Raw genomic sequence first — 12,830 nt, 5'->3', positions numbered from 1 at the left:
CCACGGCCTGGATGACATGGACTACTGGGACCAATGGAGGCAGGCCATACCACCTGACTGACTGGGTTCTAGGGCTGGGAGACCCAGGTTCAAATCCCCCACTCTGTCATGGAAGCTTACTGGGTGACAGCAGGGTTGCCAAGTCCCTCTGCTGTTGCAACAGGGGTGCGTTGTCTTGCGCATGCGAAGCGTGCGTGGTGCGATGATGTCACCCGGAAGTGGGATCTAGGAGTTCACGATAAACCCCTATGGTACCATAGAGTTTTCACCACAAGTCCTAGAGTGTCCCTGGTGCAATGACATAACTTCCAGGTGATGTCATCGTGCCAGGGACTGCGAGCGGCGATGGGACTCTTTGGGGGCAGGGCTCCCCCTGGTGGCCTGCTTCCTGCCGGCAGGTTGGAGCCCTCCAGACCAGGGGATCCCCCACCCCTGGCAGGAGTTTGGCAGCCCAAGGTGACCGTGGGCCCGTCTTGCTCTCTCAGCCTTCTCTACCTCCAAGGGGTTGTTATGGGGATAAAATAAGAGGAGAGAACAATGTATGTCCTTTGGGACTCCATTTGGAAAAAAAGGCAGGACAGAAATTAAGCAAAGAAATAAAGTGTCTGGAATGGTCAGGATTGCCAAAAGCAGCTGCTGCCTCTGGAGGTGCTTCTTGCATTTCCATGCTACACGCCAAGCATGAGGTGCAGGAAGACCACCTCACGGCTGTGCTCTTTGCCCCTTCAGTTTGATGTGATTGCTCTCTTGGAATGGAGCCATTTTTATTGGATAAGCTTTTGAATGAAGCCCATGGCAAAGGCGCTTGTAACAACTCTTGTATTAATCTTCCAGTTGTGCTATCGGGGGTGGGGGAAGAGGAAGGGGGGCCCAGGAAATACACAAGCAGCAATAAGAAAATGCTCCACGTTCACTCGGCATCACCCCCTCTGGGAGGATCTTTCTGTGATTGTCATACATTGCTCAGGGGATGAATTCACTCCTCCAGCCACCCAAGAGTTCCTCTGCGACCATGCCGAACCAGAGTGTCCCTGGTGTGTGTGTTTGCTCAGCTGACAACGCTTCTTAAAAGTTCTCAACTCTGTTTTGTTTTGAGTCCAAAGACACACTGTAATATTATGAACACTAAACACCAAACCAAAGAGAAATAAAAAAGACCAGAATTTAGCAGTCCGTGTACATCAATGACCATCTCCCCTGCCCACCAAACCTCCTCAAATTAAGCCCCTCCGCCGCTTGTGAGATTGCTTGAGGAAATGCCATCTTGCGCTTGCTGGTTTCCCAAGGGGAGCTTAGAGCCAAGAAAGGCGGTTGGTTTAGCTCAAGAGCTCAAAAGCTTTCCAAAATGTCCGCCGCAGTCAGGAAGTGATGTCACATGGAAAGTGGAGAGGTGTGGGGAGCGTTGGCCATCCTGCCTTCACGAAGCAACTGATGAAGGGGAAATTGAACAGTGATCTCAAGGAGAAGGTAGCGTGTGTGTCTCCTCACGAAGTGGAAGGAGGAGAGCTCCTCACCAGAAGAACTAGGAATACAAAATTGCTGGCCAACAGGAAGACCGTGTGCCGTCTCACGACAATCCTGTGGCCAGGCAGGTCATCTTGCATGGGATGAAAGCAAAAAGACTGGTTTTTCTACAGTCCCACTAGGAAATCTGTACTCCTTTGGACTTGAGTTTAGGATTTGTGGAAGGCTTAGCCTTTTACTGAAAGAAAAGACCATTATCACACCTATGACAAAGTTACCACTGAAGTGTGTGGAAGTTATCTGTTTTGACCTATAGTTCCCAACAAAGTTGTCCATCATGGCCTCCGGTGGGCCCTTTCCCCTAAGCCCGGTCTGCTACAGGAAGGAAACAGACTTTGTGCTTAAGATTAGTTTGGGTTCAGCTGCCGTAGGTTCACGCCATCCTCTGTTGTTTCTTCTTCCTTCTCCCCACCTGTTTGAAATGGCAGGGGTGGGACTGACAGGTCTAGGAAGAAAGGAAGGGACACATCTCTTGTGCAGATGGTTTTGTCACACAAGCTCACTCGGATTCCCTTCACCTCGCATTGGCTGCAGTTTTTTGTTTGTTTTTAAAGAGGGACCAAAAAAAAAAAAGTGCTTTGAGGAATTAAAAATCACTAGACCGCAAAAAGAAAACCACAGCACAACCTCCGCCCCACCCAGAACGTGCCAGCTTCAGCCGGCGGCCGAGTCGGGCTTTAGGCCAAGGGGTGACTCAACCCTCTGTCTGTCGGTCTGCTCTGTCCTCCCACCTTTCCCTCCCTGGCTCCTCCATTTCCAGTTCCATCCCACCCATTTCACACATGGGTCTGCATTCTCCTCTGCAGGGGCCTGCTGGGGTCTGAGTTTTGAGAGGAGGACTGGGAATGGTGGGAGGAGGAGGCTGAGGCTTTGCTGGCCTTGTCGAACTGTACGTAGCCGTCCTGCTTGCCACTGCTGCTGACGCTGCTGTCGCACTGCGTGTCCAGGAAGGAGCTGCTGTCGCTCATGGAACCCCGCTGGAACTCCCGCTCGCATAGCTCGATGGAGCTGCTCCCCATGCCCAGGACGAAGCGTTGGCTGTAGTCGTAGAGGCGGTTCTGCCCACTCAGAGTGGTGTAGATGTTGGTGAAGGACATCCCCGTCGGCACACGCTGCTTGTTGGCGGGTCTCAGGTCCGGCTGGCAGCCTGAGAGGGAGATGGTGGGAGTGGAATGGTGGTCCTTGAAGGTGTTCACGCTGTAGTAACCGTTAGTAGGGTCCTGGGAAGAATAGGAAAAGAGTGGTTGTTTAGGCAAGGGACATGGAAACCTGGCTTTTATTCTTAGCTCGATTTAAAAGCAGATCAAGTTGTAACAGCCACAATGGCTCAGACAAAGGGTTTTTTTTTGTAGCAGGAACTCCTTTGCATATTAGGCCACACACACCAGATGTAGCCAGTCCTCCTGGAGCTAACAGCAGGCCCTGTACTAAAAGTCCTGTAAGCTCTTGGAGGATTGGCTACATCAGGGGTGTGTGGCCTAATATGCAAAGGAGTTCCTGCTACACGAAAAAGCCCTGGCTCAGATTAGCTTGATCTCATCAGAACTTGGGACCTAAGCAGGCTCAATACATGGATGGGAGACCCCCAAGAAAGACTGGGGCTGCTATGCAGAAGAAGAAGATGATATTGGATTTATATCCCGCCCTATACTCTGAATCTCAGAGCAGTCACAGTCTCCTTTACCTCGCCCACCCCCCACAACAGACACCCTGTGAGGTAGATGGGACTGAGAGAGCTCTTGTAGCAGCTGTCCTTTCAAGGACAACTCCTACAAGAGCTATGGCTGACTCAAGGCCATTCCAGCAGCTGAAAGTGGAGAAAGTGCCACTGGCCAACTAACTGCTTATCTCTTGCCTAGAAAACCCTGCGTCTTCATTGGCTGTGTGTGACTCAGTGGCACACTTTACCTTTACAAGTTAGGTCCAAACTACGGCTTTCTCATCCCCATTCAAACAAAACTTTTTTTTACCAATATGTGAGTGTGGTATTGCCTTTTGTTTGATGCTGCAAGCTGCAGCAAAGAATTCTCTGTTACTCGAAACATCTTTCTAATTGGTAAGGGGTCTGAAAGAAGTCTTTCCTATTTCTCCTTAGGGGGATATCAGAAGCAGCCAACAACCCAATAAGTCATCCCGATGCCATCAGGCTTAGTTTCTCTTTTTCTCTCCAAAGTAACGATCCAGCTGGTTTCCAGGCCCTGACCTTAAAGAGCATTATTCCCAGGGCTTTTTTTGTAGCAGGAACTCCTTTGCATATTAGGCCACACACCCCTCTTGTAGCCAATCCTCCAAGAGCATACAGGGCTCTTAGTACAGGGCCTACTGTAAGCTCCAGGATTGGCTACATCAGGGGTGTGTGGCCTAATATGCAAAGAAGCTCCTGCTACATTAATATCAAAAGTATATAAATTACTATTGAAATGGTCTACAGAAGAAGAAGTAGTAAAATCTCAAATGGTCAAATGGGCAATCAATGTGAACAGAGAAATACAAATGGATTCATGGGAGCACCTCTGGAAGAACTCGATGAAGATCTCAACCTGTCAGAGTATTAAAGAGAACTGTTTTAAGATGATGTATAGGTGGTATATGACTCCGAAAAAGCTGGCTAGGATGAGTAAGAAGATGTCGGATAGGTGTTGGAAATGTAGAAAACATGAAGGTTCTTTTTTTCACATGTGGTGGACTTGTGAAAAAGCGAAAGAATTTTGAAAGATGATACAAGAAGAAATCTCCAAAATTTTGGGTTATGATTTTAAGAAAACTGCAGAGACTTTTTTGCTTGGATTACAATTAGAAAAATTTCCAAAGGAAGATAGGACTTTAATTTGGTACTTGCTCTCAGCTGCTAGGACATTGTATGCGCAGCTGTGGAAACAGGGAAAAATACCAGAGAAATGGGACTGGATTGTGAAAGTTTTATCGTGGAGTGAGATGGACAAATTAACTAAAACTTTAAGAGACTATGATTTAGATATATTCAAAAAGGAGTGGAAGAAATTTAAAGGATATATGGAGAAAGAATGGAATATAAAAAGTCATTGGACAATTTATTAGTATTAATGAGAGAAGAAAAATATTGAACTTTGATTGGTTAGCGGTACCTTTGTAATTGAATTTAAATTTATAACTTCGGGGAAGTCAAATATTGGAGGGAGGGGGGGTTGAAATATCATATGGGTTAGCATAGAAAAGAGACAATTATTGTAACCATATGTTATTAATAAATTGTTAAAACACAAGAAGCTCCTGCTACAAGAAAAGCCCTGAATATTCCTGTGTTTACCGCTTGTTTTTATACCTTCATTTGCTGCTTGGTTAGTTCCCTTCTTAGGTAAAAAGCTGCTTCCCTCACAAAAAGAGGAACGCACAGTTTTGAATGAAGCCTCACGGAAGCTAGGAGATTGGTGGTGAGAATGCAGGTGTCTGAAGCTTCTCTTTCAGCCAACATGGCAGAACGCCCTGCTTCAGCTTGGAGGAGCCCATGTGCCTGAAGCCATCTTGGCAGGGGTGGAATTCTAGCAGGAGCTCCTTTGCATATTAGGCCACATACCCCTGATGTAGCCAATCCTCCAAGAGCTTACAAAAAAGAGCCTTGCAAGCTCTTGGAGGATTGGCTACATCAGGGGTGTGTGGCCTAATATGCAAAGGAGCTCCTGCTAGAATTTCACCCCTGCATCTTGGAAATGGCCTTGGCCAAAGATCTATGCCTATAATTAAGCTGTAGAACCCTGCCTAGGTTTTCCATCTGGCACCAGTCAGTATAGGAATATCTGCATTTCCCCATACCTGTGTGATGATGTCATTTCTTTATTATTATTATTATATAGGTATAATCTGGAGGGAACCAAAGGGAGGGGAAGAATGGGAAAAAAGGGGAAGGGAGAAGGAGGGATGAGAAATGTTCTTCTTCTATCTAATCTGGAAGTTTACCACCTATGGGTTGAAAGAGAAGCTTTGTTTTAAGAAATATATTATATGTCATTTCAAGTGCAACCTGAAAGTGCCTGCATCATGCTGGGGCTCCATTCTAGTACCAATTTCAAACTAGCATTGCTCCACTCCCAGGTTTCTGTTTTCCCTGGTGCAAGGGATCGATTTCCCACCAGTTGCTCCATGGGTGCATTTTGATGCAGGGCTCCCTCCAGTTCCCCCTGTGTTATCATAAAAGACAGCATCACAAAGCTGTGAGGGAAACTGGAGGGAGCTCTGCGTCAAAATGTGCCCATGGAGCAATCGGTGGGGAATGGATAGCTTGTGCTGAGGAAAACAGAAGCCTGAGGTCTAGTACTCATGGGGTTTGGGTGAGTTCTAGAGCATTGTCCTTGTGTGATACTGGTATTACTGGGTCGCACCAGAACGGACATCATTGCACTATGGTGACAACTGCCCCCCCCCCAGCAGTAGGTGCCCGCCTCCTCCCCTTCTCCCATGGTTTGCTGGGCCATGCGTCTTTAAATTGTTAAGTGGGAGAGACAACTGATATGACCAGCTGGGGATAAAAATTGGAAGTTTTGACACTTTGGGGGAGAGCTTGCCAAACTGATCATCTGCCAGCACTGCTTGGCATAGACAGGCCCTGTTCACAAATTACAGAGGACTCACATACATTCCATGCGCAGCTTGATTGTTTTCATTTGTGCATTGCGCAATTCTTATGTTGAATTCAATTAGCATGCACAGCTGAACATGAGATTGAAACCCCACGTTTATCCAGATACAGGCCCTCAAGTCCATTTGTAAAGCGAATAGATGTTGGCTTTTACAAACAAATGTACGTATGTACCTGTAGGGTGTAGTGCATTCACTGTAACACGTGGACAGGGCCACTGTTGGTATTGTATCTATCTCCCCAAGTTTCCTTGACAGGGTGATTAACATTATTTAAGTTAGTGTGGGAAGTAAGCCAGATCAGTGCTCCAGCTCTCTACCCCACCAGCTGAAACGCTGGTGGTTTTTTCCCCTGATATACTAGAAATGCATTGTGCGCATACACAGCCAGGGCTTTTTTTGTGCAGGAACACACTGGAATGCAGTTCTGGCTAGCTAATAATAATAATATAATAAAATAATAAAATAATAATAATAACTTTTTATTTGTATCCCACCCTCCCTGCAAGCAGGCTCAGGGCGGCATGTAAATACAGTATACAATAAAACTTGGTGTCAAGCTTGGTGTCAGGGGTCTAATATGCCAATGAGGATCTAATATGCAAATGGCCTAATATGGAAATAAGTTCCTGCTGCAAAGGGGTATAATTATCCTTCATAAGGAGAAGAAATTGATCTTTGGCACAGCAATGCTCATGTAGAGGGAACTGGGAGAACTGTGTAACGGCAGAGATTTTGAGTCCTGGAGCCCCAGATCTGTACCTTCTCATGCTCTGCCTCATTTCTCAACACTGTTTCTGTTTTGTAATGCAAAAAAGGGCCTTCTTTTCCAAGCCTGGTTGTTGGCTTGGGAAGGGGAGAGATTGAACTCCAAGGGCAGTTGGCTGTTCCGGGTAACTGACAGATGATCAGGGCAGGTCCTGCCACTAGGCAAACTAGGCAACTGTCTAGGGCACCAACCTTCTGGGGGCACCAAATTGGGCATCCCCCCATGTGACTTGGTGGCGTTATCAGTGCCAGAGGGGTGCCAGAAATCCGCCATGCCTAGGGGGGCAGACAGTCTATGGCTGGCCCTGCAGATGATTCATATACATTTGCAGGAGACACACCAAATACAGTTTTGTCTGGCTGGAAGGCGTGCAGACAAAAAGATCTGGAAAGCACCACTTTGGAATGCGAAGAGGTGGAGTAAATCATGGCCTCTCATGCCTTTTAAGTTTTTCTCCATACCCCAAAGGCTCTGCAAATTGTCTCTTTTACTGGACATCCGTTTCTGTACCAGATTCCATTCTGTTAGAGACCCCAGAAGAGCCACAGCTTTCTCTGAGTGAGGTTTTGTTCTTCCTCACCTGTGTCCCTCGGTCCTTATTAGCCTAAAAAACCCCTGTTGGAAGCAGCCCTTCTTTCTCCAATTATGCTCCTCCATTCTCCCTTATGGAGCCCGGTTTCCCTTCAATGGGCAGATCTTTAACCCAGTTGCAGTGACTTGGTGGGGGCAGCCTTGCCCTACCAGATGTGATGACGGTGCCTCTGTTGCTATGGAGACAGCTCAGATAAAATGGCACCCCATCCTGATAATTAATTAATTTAATTCCCTTGCCTTCCATCTCCCCCTGGAAAGAGAATGGCGAATCAGACTTTTTTTTTTTTTAATGTCACTTCATTTCAGTATATGAATTCCATTTGAAAAGATGAGGCAGGTGATTGACTTGGGGTTCCTTTTATCCAGGAGGATGCCAACGTGGCGAGGTCTAAGTTTGAAGATAAAGGACTTGATGCTTCAAAGGAGAGATCCGGCTTTTGGAAACGTTGCTCTCCACAGTTGGGCTTCCGTGCACGTGTATGTAAGAGAGAGGAGGTAAGAGACCGGCTTGCCATTAGGAGAGGAGGAATTGCAAGGTTTATTCTATTTGGGCTCATCCATTTAGAGGGGATAAGGAAATAAAAAGGGACCAGGGAGAGGAAAAAAACCCAGACCTACGTATCCTGGTGGAGAAGCTGTCATTTGAGTGCCTCTGTCAAGCCAAATTGGCCACCTTTGAGCTTTGTCCATTAAGATGTCTACTTTTGGAAGGTGACCCTTGACTTGAATAAATGATTCAAAGCAGGTCTGAATAGGTGAACCGATATGGAACGGGAGCAGAAGAATTCAGGAGAACTGATCTAGCATGGCTGTATCCTTAGCCTGCACTTCATAAATGGCACATCATTTGAAATGTGGAAAGACCCAGGGCTTTTTTTTGTTGCAGGAACTCCTTTGCATATTAGGCCACACACCCCTGATGTAGCCAGTCCTCCAGGACCTTACAGTTGGCCCTGGAAGAAGAGCCTTGTAAGCTCTTGAGGGATTGGCTACATCAGGGGTGCGTGGCCTAATATGCAAAGGAGTTCCTGCCACACAAAAAGCTCTGGAAAGAGCAACTGGAGACCCTGAGAATAACGGACTATTTTAGGCTTTGTCTCATTTGGGAAGCCTTGGGTAGCAAAGTGTGGTGCAATATGAGTTAGCAGTGCCTGACGGTAGTGCCTCCATGTGCAGAGAGCCTGTCCCCCCTGAGGCAGATGCTTACTGGAGAGATTACTGTATGGATTATGCGGCTCAGGTGTGCATTAATGTGCATCCATGGTAAAAATGAGCAAGTGGTGATGTGACCTTCAAAGCAAACCAGGAGCACTTTGATTTAAAGGCTGAGCTGCGAACCATTCACAAAACAAAACTGGAGCATCATTGGGAATACGGCTCCAGAGCCATTCGGTGTTTGCTCTGCTGGGTCCTTAAAACTGCTTAACATATCTCAGGACTGCAGCAGATGTGGAATGAGCTCTGAGCTCAGCAGGTAAGGATGATGACGAAGAAGATATTGGATTTATACCCTGCCCTTCACTCTGAGTCTCAGAATTTACAGTCTCTTTTCCCTTCCTCCCACACAACAGACATCCTGTGAGGCAGGTGGGGCTGAGAGAGCTCCCACAGAAGCTACCCTTTCAAGGACAGCTCTGTGAGAGCTGTGACTGACCAAGGCCATTCCAGCAGGTGCAAGTGGAGGAGTGAGAGATCAAACCCGGTTTCTCCCAGATAAGAGTCCGCACACTTAACCACTACATCAAACTGGATGATGCAATCACATAACCTTGCCACCCTGGCCCTGCTCTTCCCAAGTTCTGGGCATGCTTGTCGGTTGTATGACTTGTCCTAATTTCCCCCAATCTCTTACAAAGGTATTAAAACCAACAGACGAACACTGCAGGAGCAAATGTGTGATTTTCATAAAGATCAGGGGAAGCAGGCTCTATCTTTTGTTAAAGGATTTTGGTGGCTTTCTACTGGCTTAAATCCAAGCACTCTGGCTTAACTGGCTTACCAGTTTTGTAAAATCCTCCTTAATGCTTGGCAGCTGCAGACAACCCAAGTCTACCCAAGGGGGAGAATTAACCTCAGGGTAGTTTCACCATCTGTATGAGTACAGATGTGTCTTGTGTATCACCCTTACCTTCAAATTCTGGAACTCCTTCTCTTCCTCCTTGAGCACCTCCAGCTGCTTGAGGACCGAATCCTGCTGGAACTCGCTCCTGTCCATCTGCCGGTGAGAAAAGCAGATGGTGAAGCTGAAGTCACTTTGCAAAGATTAGCAGGCTGAGCTGAGAGATTCGCTGGTGGAGTGAGTCTGTGCACTTGGCTCTTCTCTTGCTACCTGTGGCTGCAAACGCACCTACTGACCTCTGGCAATCCTTGGCGACTGGCGGCAGCTCAAACAAGTAACATGCTTTAAGTCCCTTGCCATGCACAAGGGTTACCAGCCTCCAGGTGGGGCCTGGGTCACTTCCAGAATTACAACTGATCTTCAGAATACAGAGATCCATTCTTTGGAGCAAACAGCTGCTTTGGAAGAGTGGACATGATACCTGTATGGCGTTATACCTGGCTCAGGTCCCTCCCTTCGGCAAGGCTCACCTTCACCAGGCTCCACCCCCAAGTCTCCAGGAGTTCCCCGTCCTGGAGTTGGCAACCCCACCATGCACATTCCTGCCCCAGTTGATCCAAGACAGCCAAAGAAAAGGCTTCAGAGAGGGGGGGCTTTCAGGGAGGAAGCATCAGGACAGCTGAACTTTTCAGCCACTCTCTGCTTTTCTTTTGCACCTCTGTATGGAGAGAAGATGTTGTGGGATGGCAGGGTGCTTTGACCCAAGGGAAGGTCTACCTCCTACAGAGAGTGGCGAGAAGGCAGCTGTAATGGAAACACAGCAGATGGGGAGGAAGCATTTCAGCACCCATCCTAGTGTCCTGTTGAAAATCATCCCTCTGAAAGATGCTTCCCCCTAGAGCAGGGGTGGCCAAAGTTGCTGAACATGAGCCACATAGAAGAAATGTCAGGTGTTTGAGAGCTGCAAGACATGAACATCCATGAGGAAGGAAGGAAGGAAGGAAGGAAGGAAGGAAGGAAGGAAGGAAGGAAGGAAGGAAGGAAGGAAGGAAGGAAGGAAGGAAGGAAGGAGACGACGACATTAGATTTATATCCTGCCCTATACTCTGAATCTCAGAGTCTCGGAGCGGTCACAATCTCCTTTACCTTTCCCCTCCCCCACAACAGACACCCTGTGAGGTAGCTGGGGCTGAGAAAGCTCTCACAGGAGCTGCCCTTTCAAGGACAACTCCTACAAGAGCTATGGCTGACCCAAGACCATTCCAGCAGCTGTAAGTGGAGGAGTGGAGAATCAAAGCCAGTTCTCCCAAATAAGAGTCCATGCACTTAACCACTACACCAAACTGGAAGGAAGACAGTGAGGGGAGGGAGAGATGGAAAGAAAGCAACTTTAAATGCACTCTTCAAGCTGCTGGCTGGCTTGGAGAAGTAATTTAAAGAGGGAAATACCTTTCCCAAGCTGGCTGACAGAGTGTGTGTGTGGGGGAGGGGCTTAAAGAGCCCCATAATACATGTGAAAGAGACACATGCAGTTCCTGAGCCACAGTTTCGCCACCCCTGCCCTAGAGGATGCAGCTACTGATTTAAAAACACGCAGGTCTGCATAAAAGGGAAGCCACGAAGCCTTGTGTCTGAGGAGGGGTTGTTTTCTCCTTCAACTATCTGGATAGCTTTTTAGTTTAGAGAGTTAAAAAAAAAGAAATTAAAGATTGCTTTCATTTAATTTGCTTCCTAGGCCAATGGGCACACAAAGAATAGCCCATTCTCACAGCCTCATTAGTTTTGCTGTGAAGAATGTTTCTGATTGGGGGCAAAGTACATATTAATTAGAATATGGCTTTAATTACCCTTCTTTCAGGAAGGTGGGACAGCATGAGAGCTGAATAATTATCAGGCAGTTTCTCAGTTGCCTCCCCCCCCCACCTTCTCAGATATTGATCTACTCTCTTCCGTGTTCCTGGTTTTTATTTGTGGCTGCAGTTTTGGGGCTTTGGGTGAAATTACTGCTCCTGAATGCTGGACCTAATCAGAACCCTAAATCTACAATATGGAACCTGATTGTTGTTTGACTAGCTTTTCTTTTCTTTCTTCTTCTGTTTTTAAAAAGCTTGGCAAATAGTGGCAGAAATCCTTCCCTACAGCAATGTCTGTTGATCTTCCTGAAAGCCTTTGATGCAGCTATTTAATGCAATAAATTAAGACACCTGAGTTTTGCTCTGGAAAAACACACACAAACCAGTAACATCAATTGATTTACCGAGCTAAATACATGTGTCACCAAGTATTACATTCAGAGGAGGGAGGGAGGAAAACCCACCACATTAGATTGGAGAGTATTGACTCTCACAGGGCAGCTGGTCCGTGTATAGAGTACTCTTAAATATTCATGCTAAAGGCACAGAGTAAAGAAATTTAGAATCCACACAAAGTGGGTGAGCATGTTCCCAGGTGAATACTGTCTATGCTTTCCCCAAACTAATTCCTGTGATGAATAGCTCATGAGGTTTTCTTTTTTTTTGCAGACTGTGAAAGCCTGGGGTTTTTGTTTTATTTGCAATGTTAAAAGAGGTGTTGGCCAATGTTTTCATTTCCCTGCAACATCTGAAGCTGAAATGCTGGAGGGCGTTTCAGTGATAGGCAGTGGCAAGAGCAGGGCTTCTTCAACCCTGTTGATCTTCCGGGCACTGAGGGATGCAGGGGTGGAATTCCAGCAGGAGCTCCTTTGCATATTAGGCCACACTCCCCAATGTAGCCAATCCTCCAAAAGCTTACAAAAAAGAGCTCTTTTTTGTAAGCTCTTGGAGGATTGGCTACATCAGGGGTGTGTGGCCTAATATGCAAAGGAGCTCCTGCTAAAATTCCATCCCTGGAGAGATGTATGGGGCACCCCCATGCAATGGCTGCTATGAGAGATAGGATGGAGGGGGTTAATCACAAGAAGAAGATATTGGATTTATATCCCGCCCTCCACTCCGAAGGGTCTCAGAATGGCTCACAATCTCCTTTACCTTCCTCCCCCACAACAGACACCCTGTGAGGTTGGTGGGGCTGGGGAGGGCTCTCCCAGCAGCTGCCCTTTCAAGGACAACCTCTGCCAGAGCTATAATAATAATAATAATAATAATTTTTTATTTCTATCCCGCCCTCCCCGCCGGGGCAGGCTCAGGGCGGCTCACAACATAAAACACACATTACATCAATTATACTTATAAATAGTTAAAACAATTACAGAATATTAAAATTAACATAACAGTATGGCGTTAAAACAGGTTT

General features: G+C 46.8%; 1 protein-coding gene across 2 annotated transcripts in view; it reads right to left on the bottom strand.

The window, feature by feature from the left end:
- Positions 1 to 805: 805 nt before the first annotated feature.
- KIRREL3 (kirre like nephrin family adhesion molecule 3) overlaps positions 806 to 12,830 on the bottom strand; it is a 1,087,808-nt gene continuing 1,075,783 nt past the window's right edge. For both annotated transcript variants that reach the window (XM_060251091.1, XM_060251092.1), the window contains 2 exons: positions 9,627 to 9,713; positions 806 to 2,744 (listed from right to left, as the gene is read on the bottom strand). In XM_060251091.1, coding sequence (XP_060107074.1) covers positions 2,301 to 2,744; positions 9,627 to 9,713 — 531 coding nt within the window. In that variant the 3' untranslated portion in view covers positions 806 to 2,300. The remainder of the gene's footprint in view (positions 2,745 to 9,626; positions 9,714 to 12,830) is intronic.

The sequence above is a fragment of the Heteronotia binoei genome, chromosome 12, assembly GCF_032191835.1.
Source record: "Heteronotia binoei isolate CCM8104 ecotype False Entrance Well chromosome 12, APGP_CSIRO_Hbin_v1, whole genome shotgun sequence".
NCBI lineage: Eukaryota > Metazoa > Chordata > Lepidosauria > Squamata > Gekkonidae > Heteronotia > Heteronotia binoei.
This window is presented reverse-complemented; position numbering and strand designations above follow the sequence as displayed.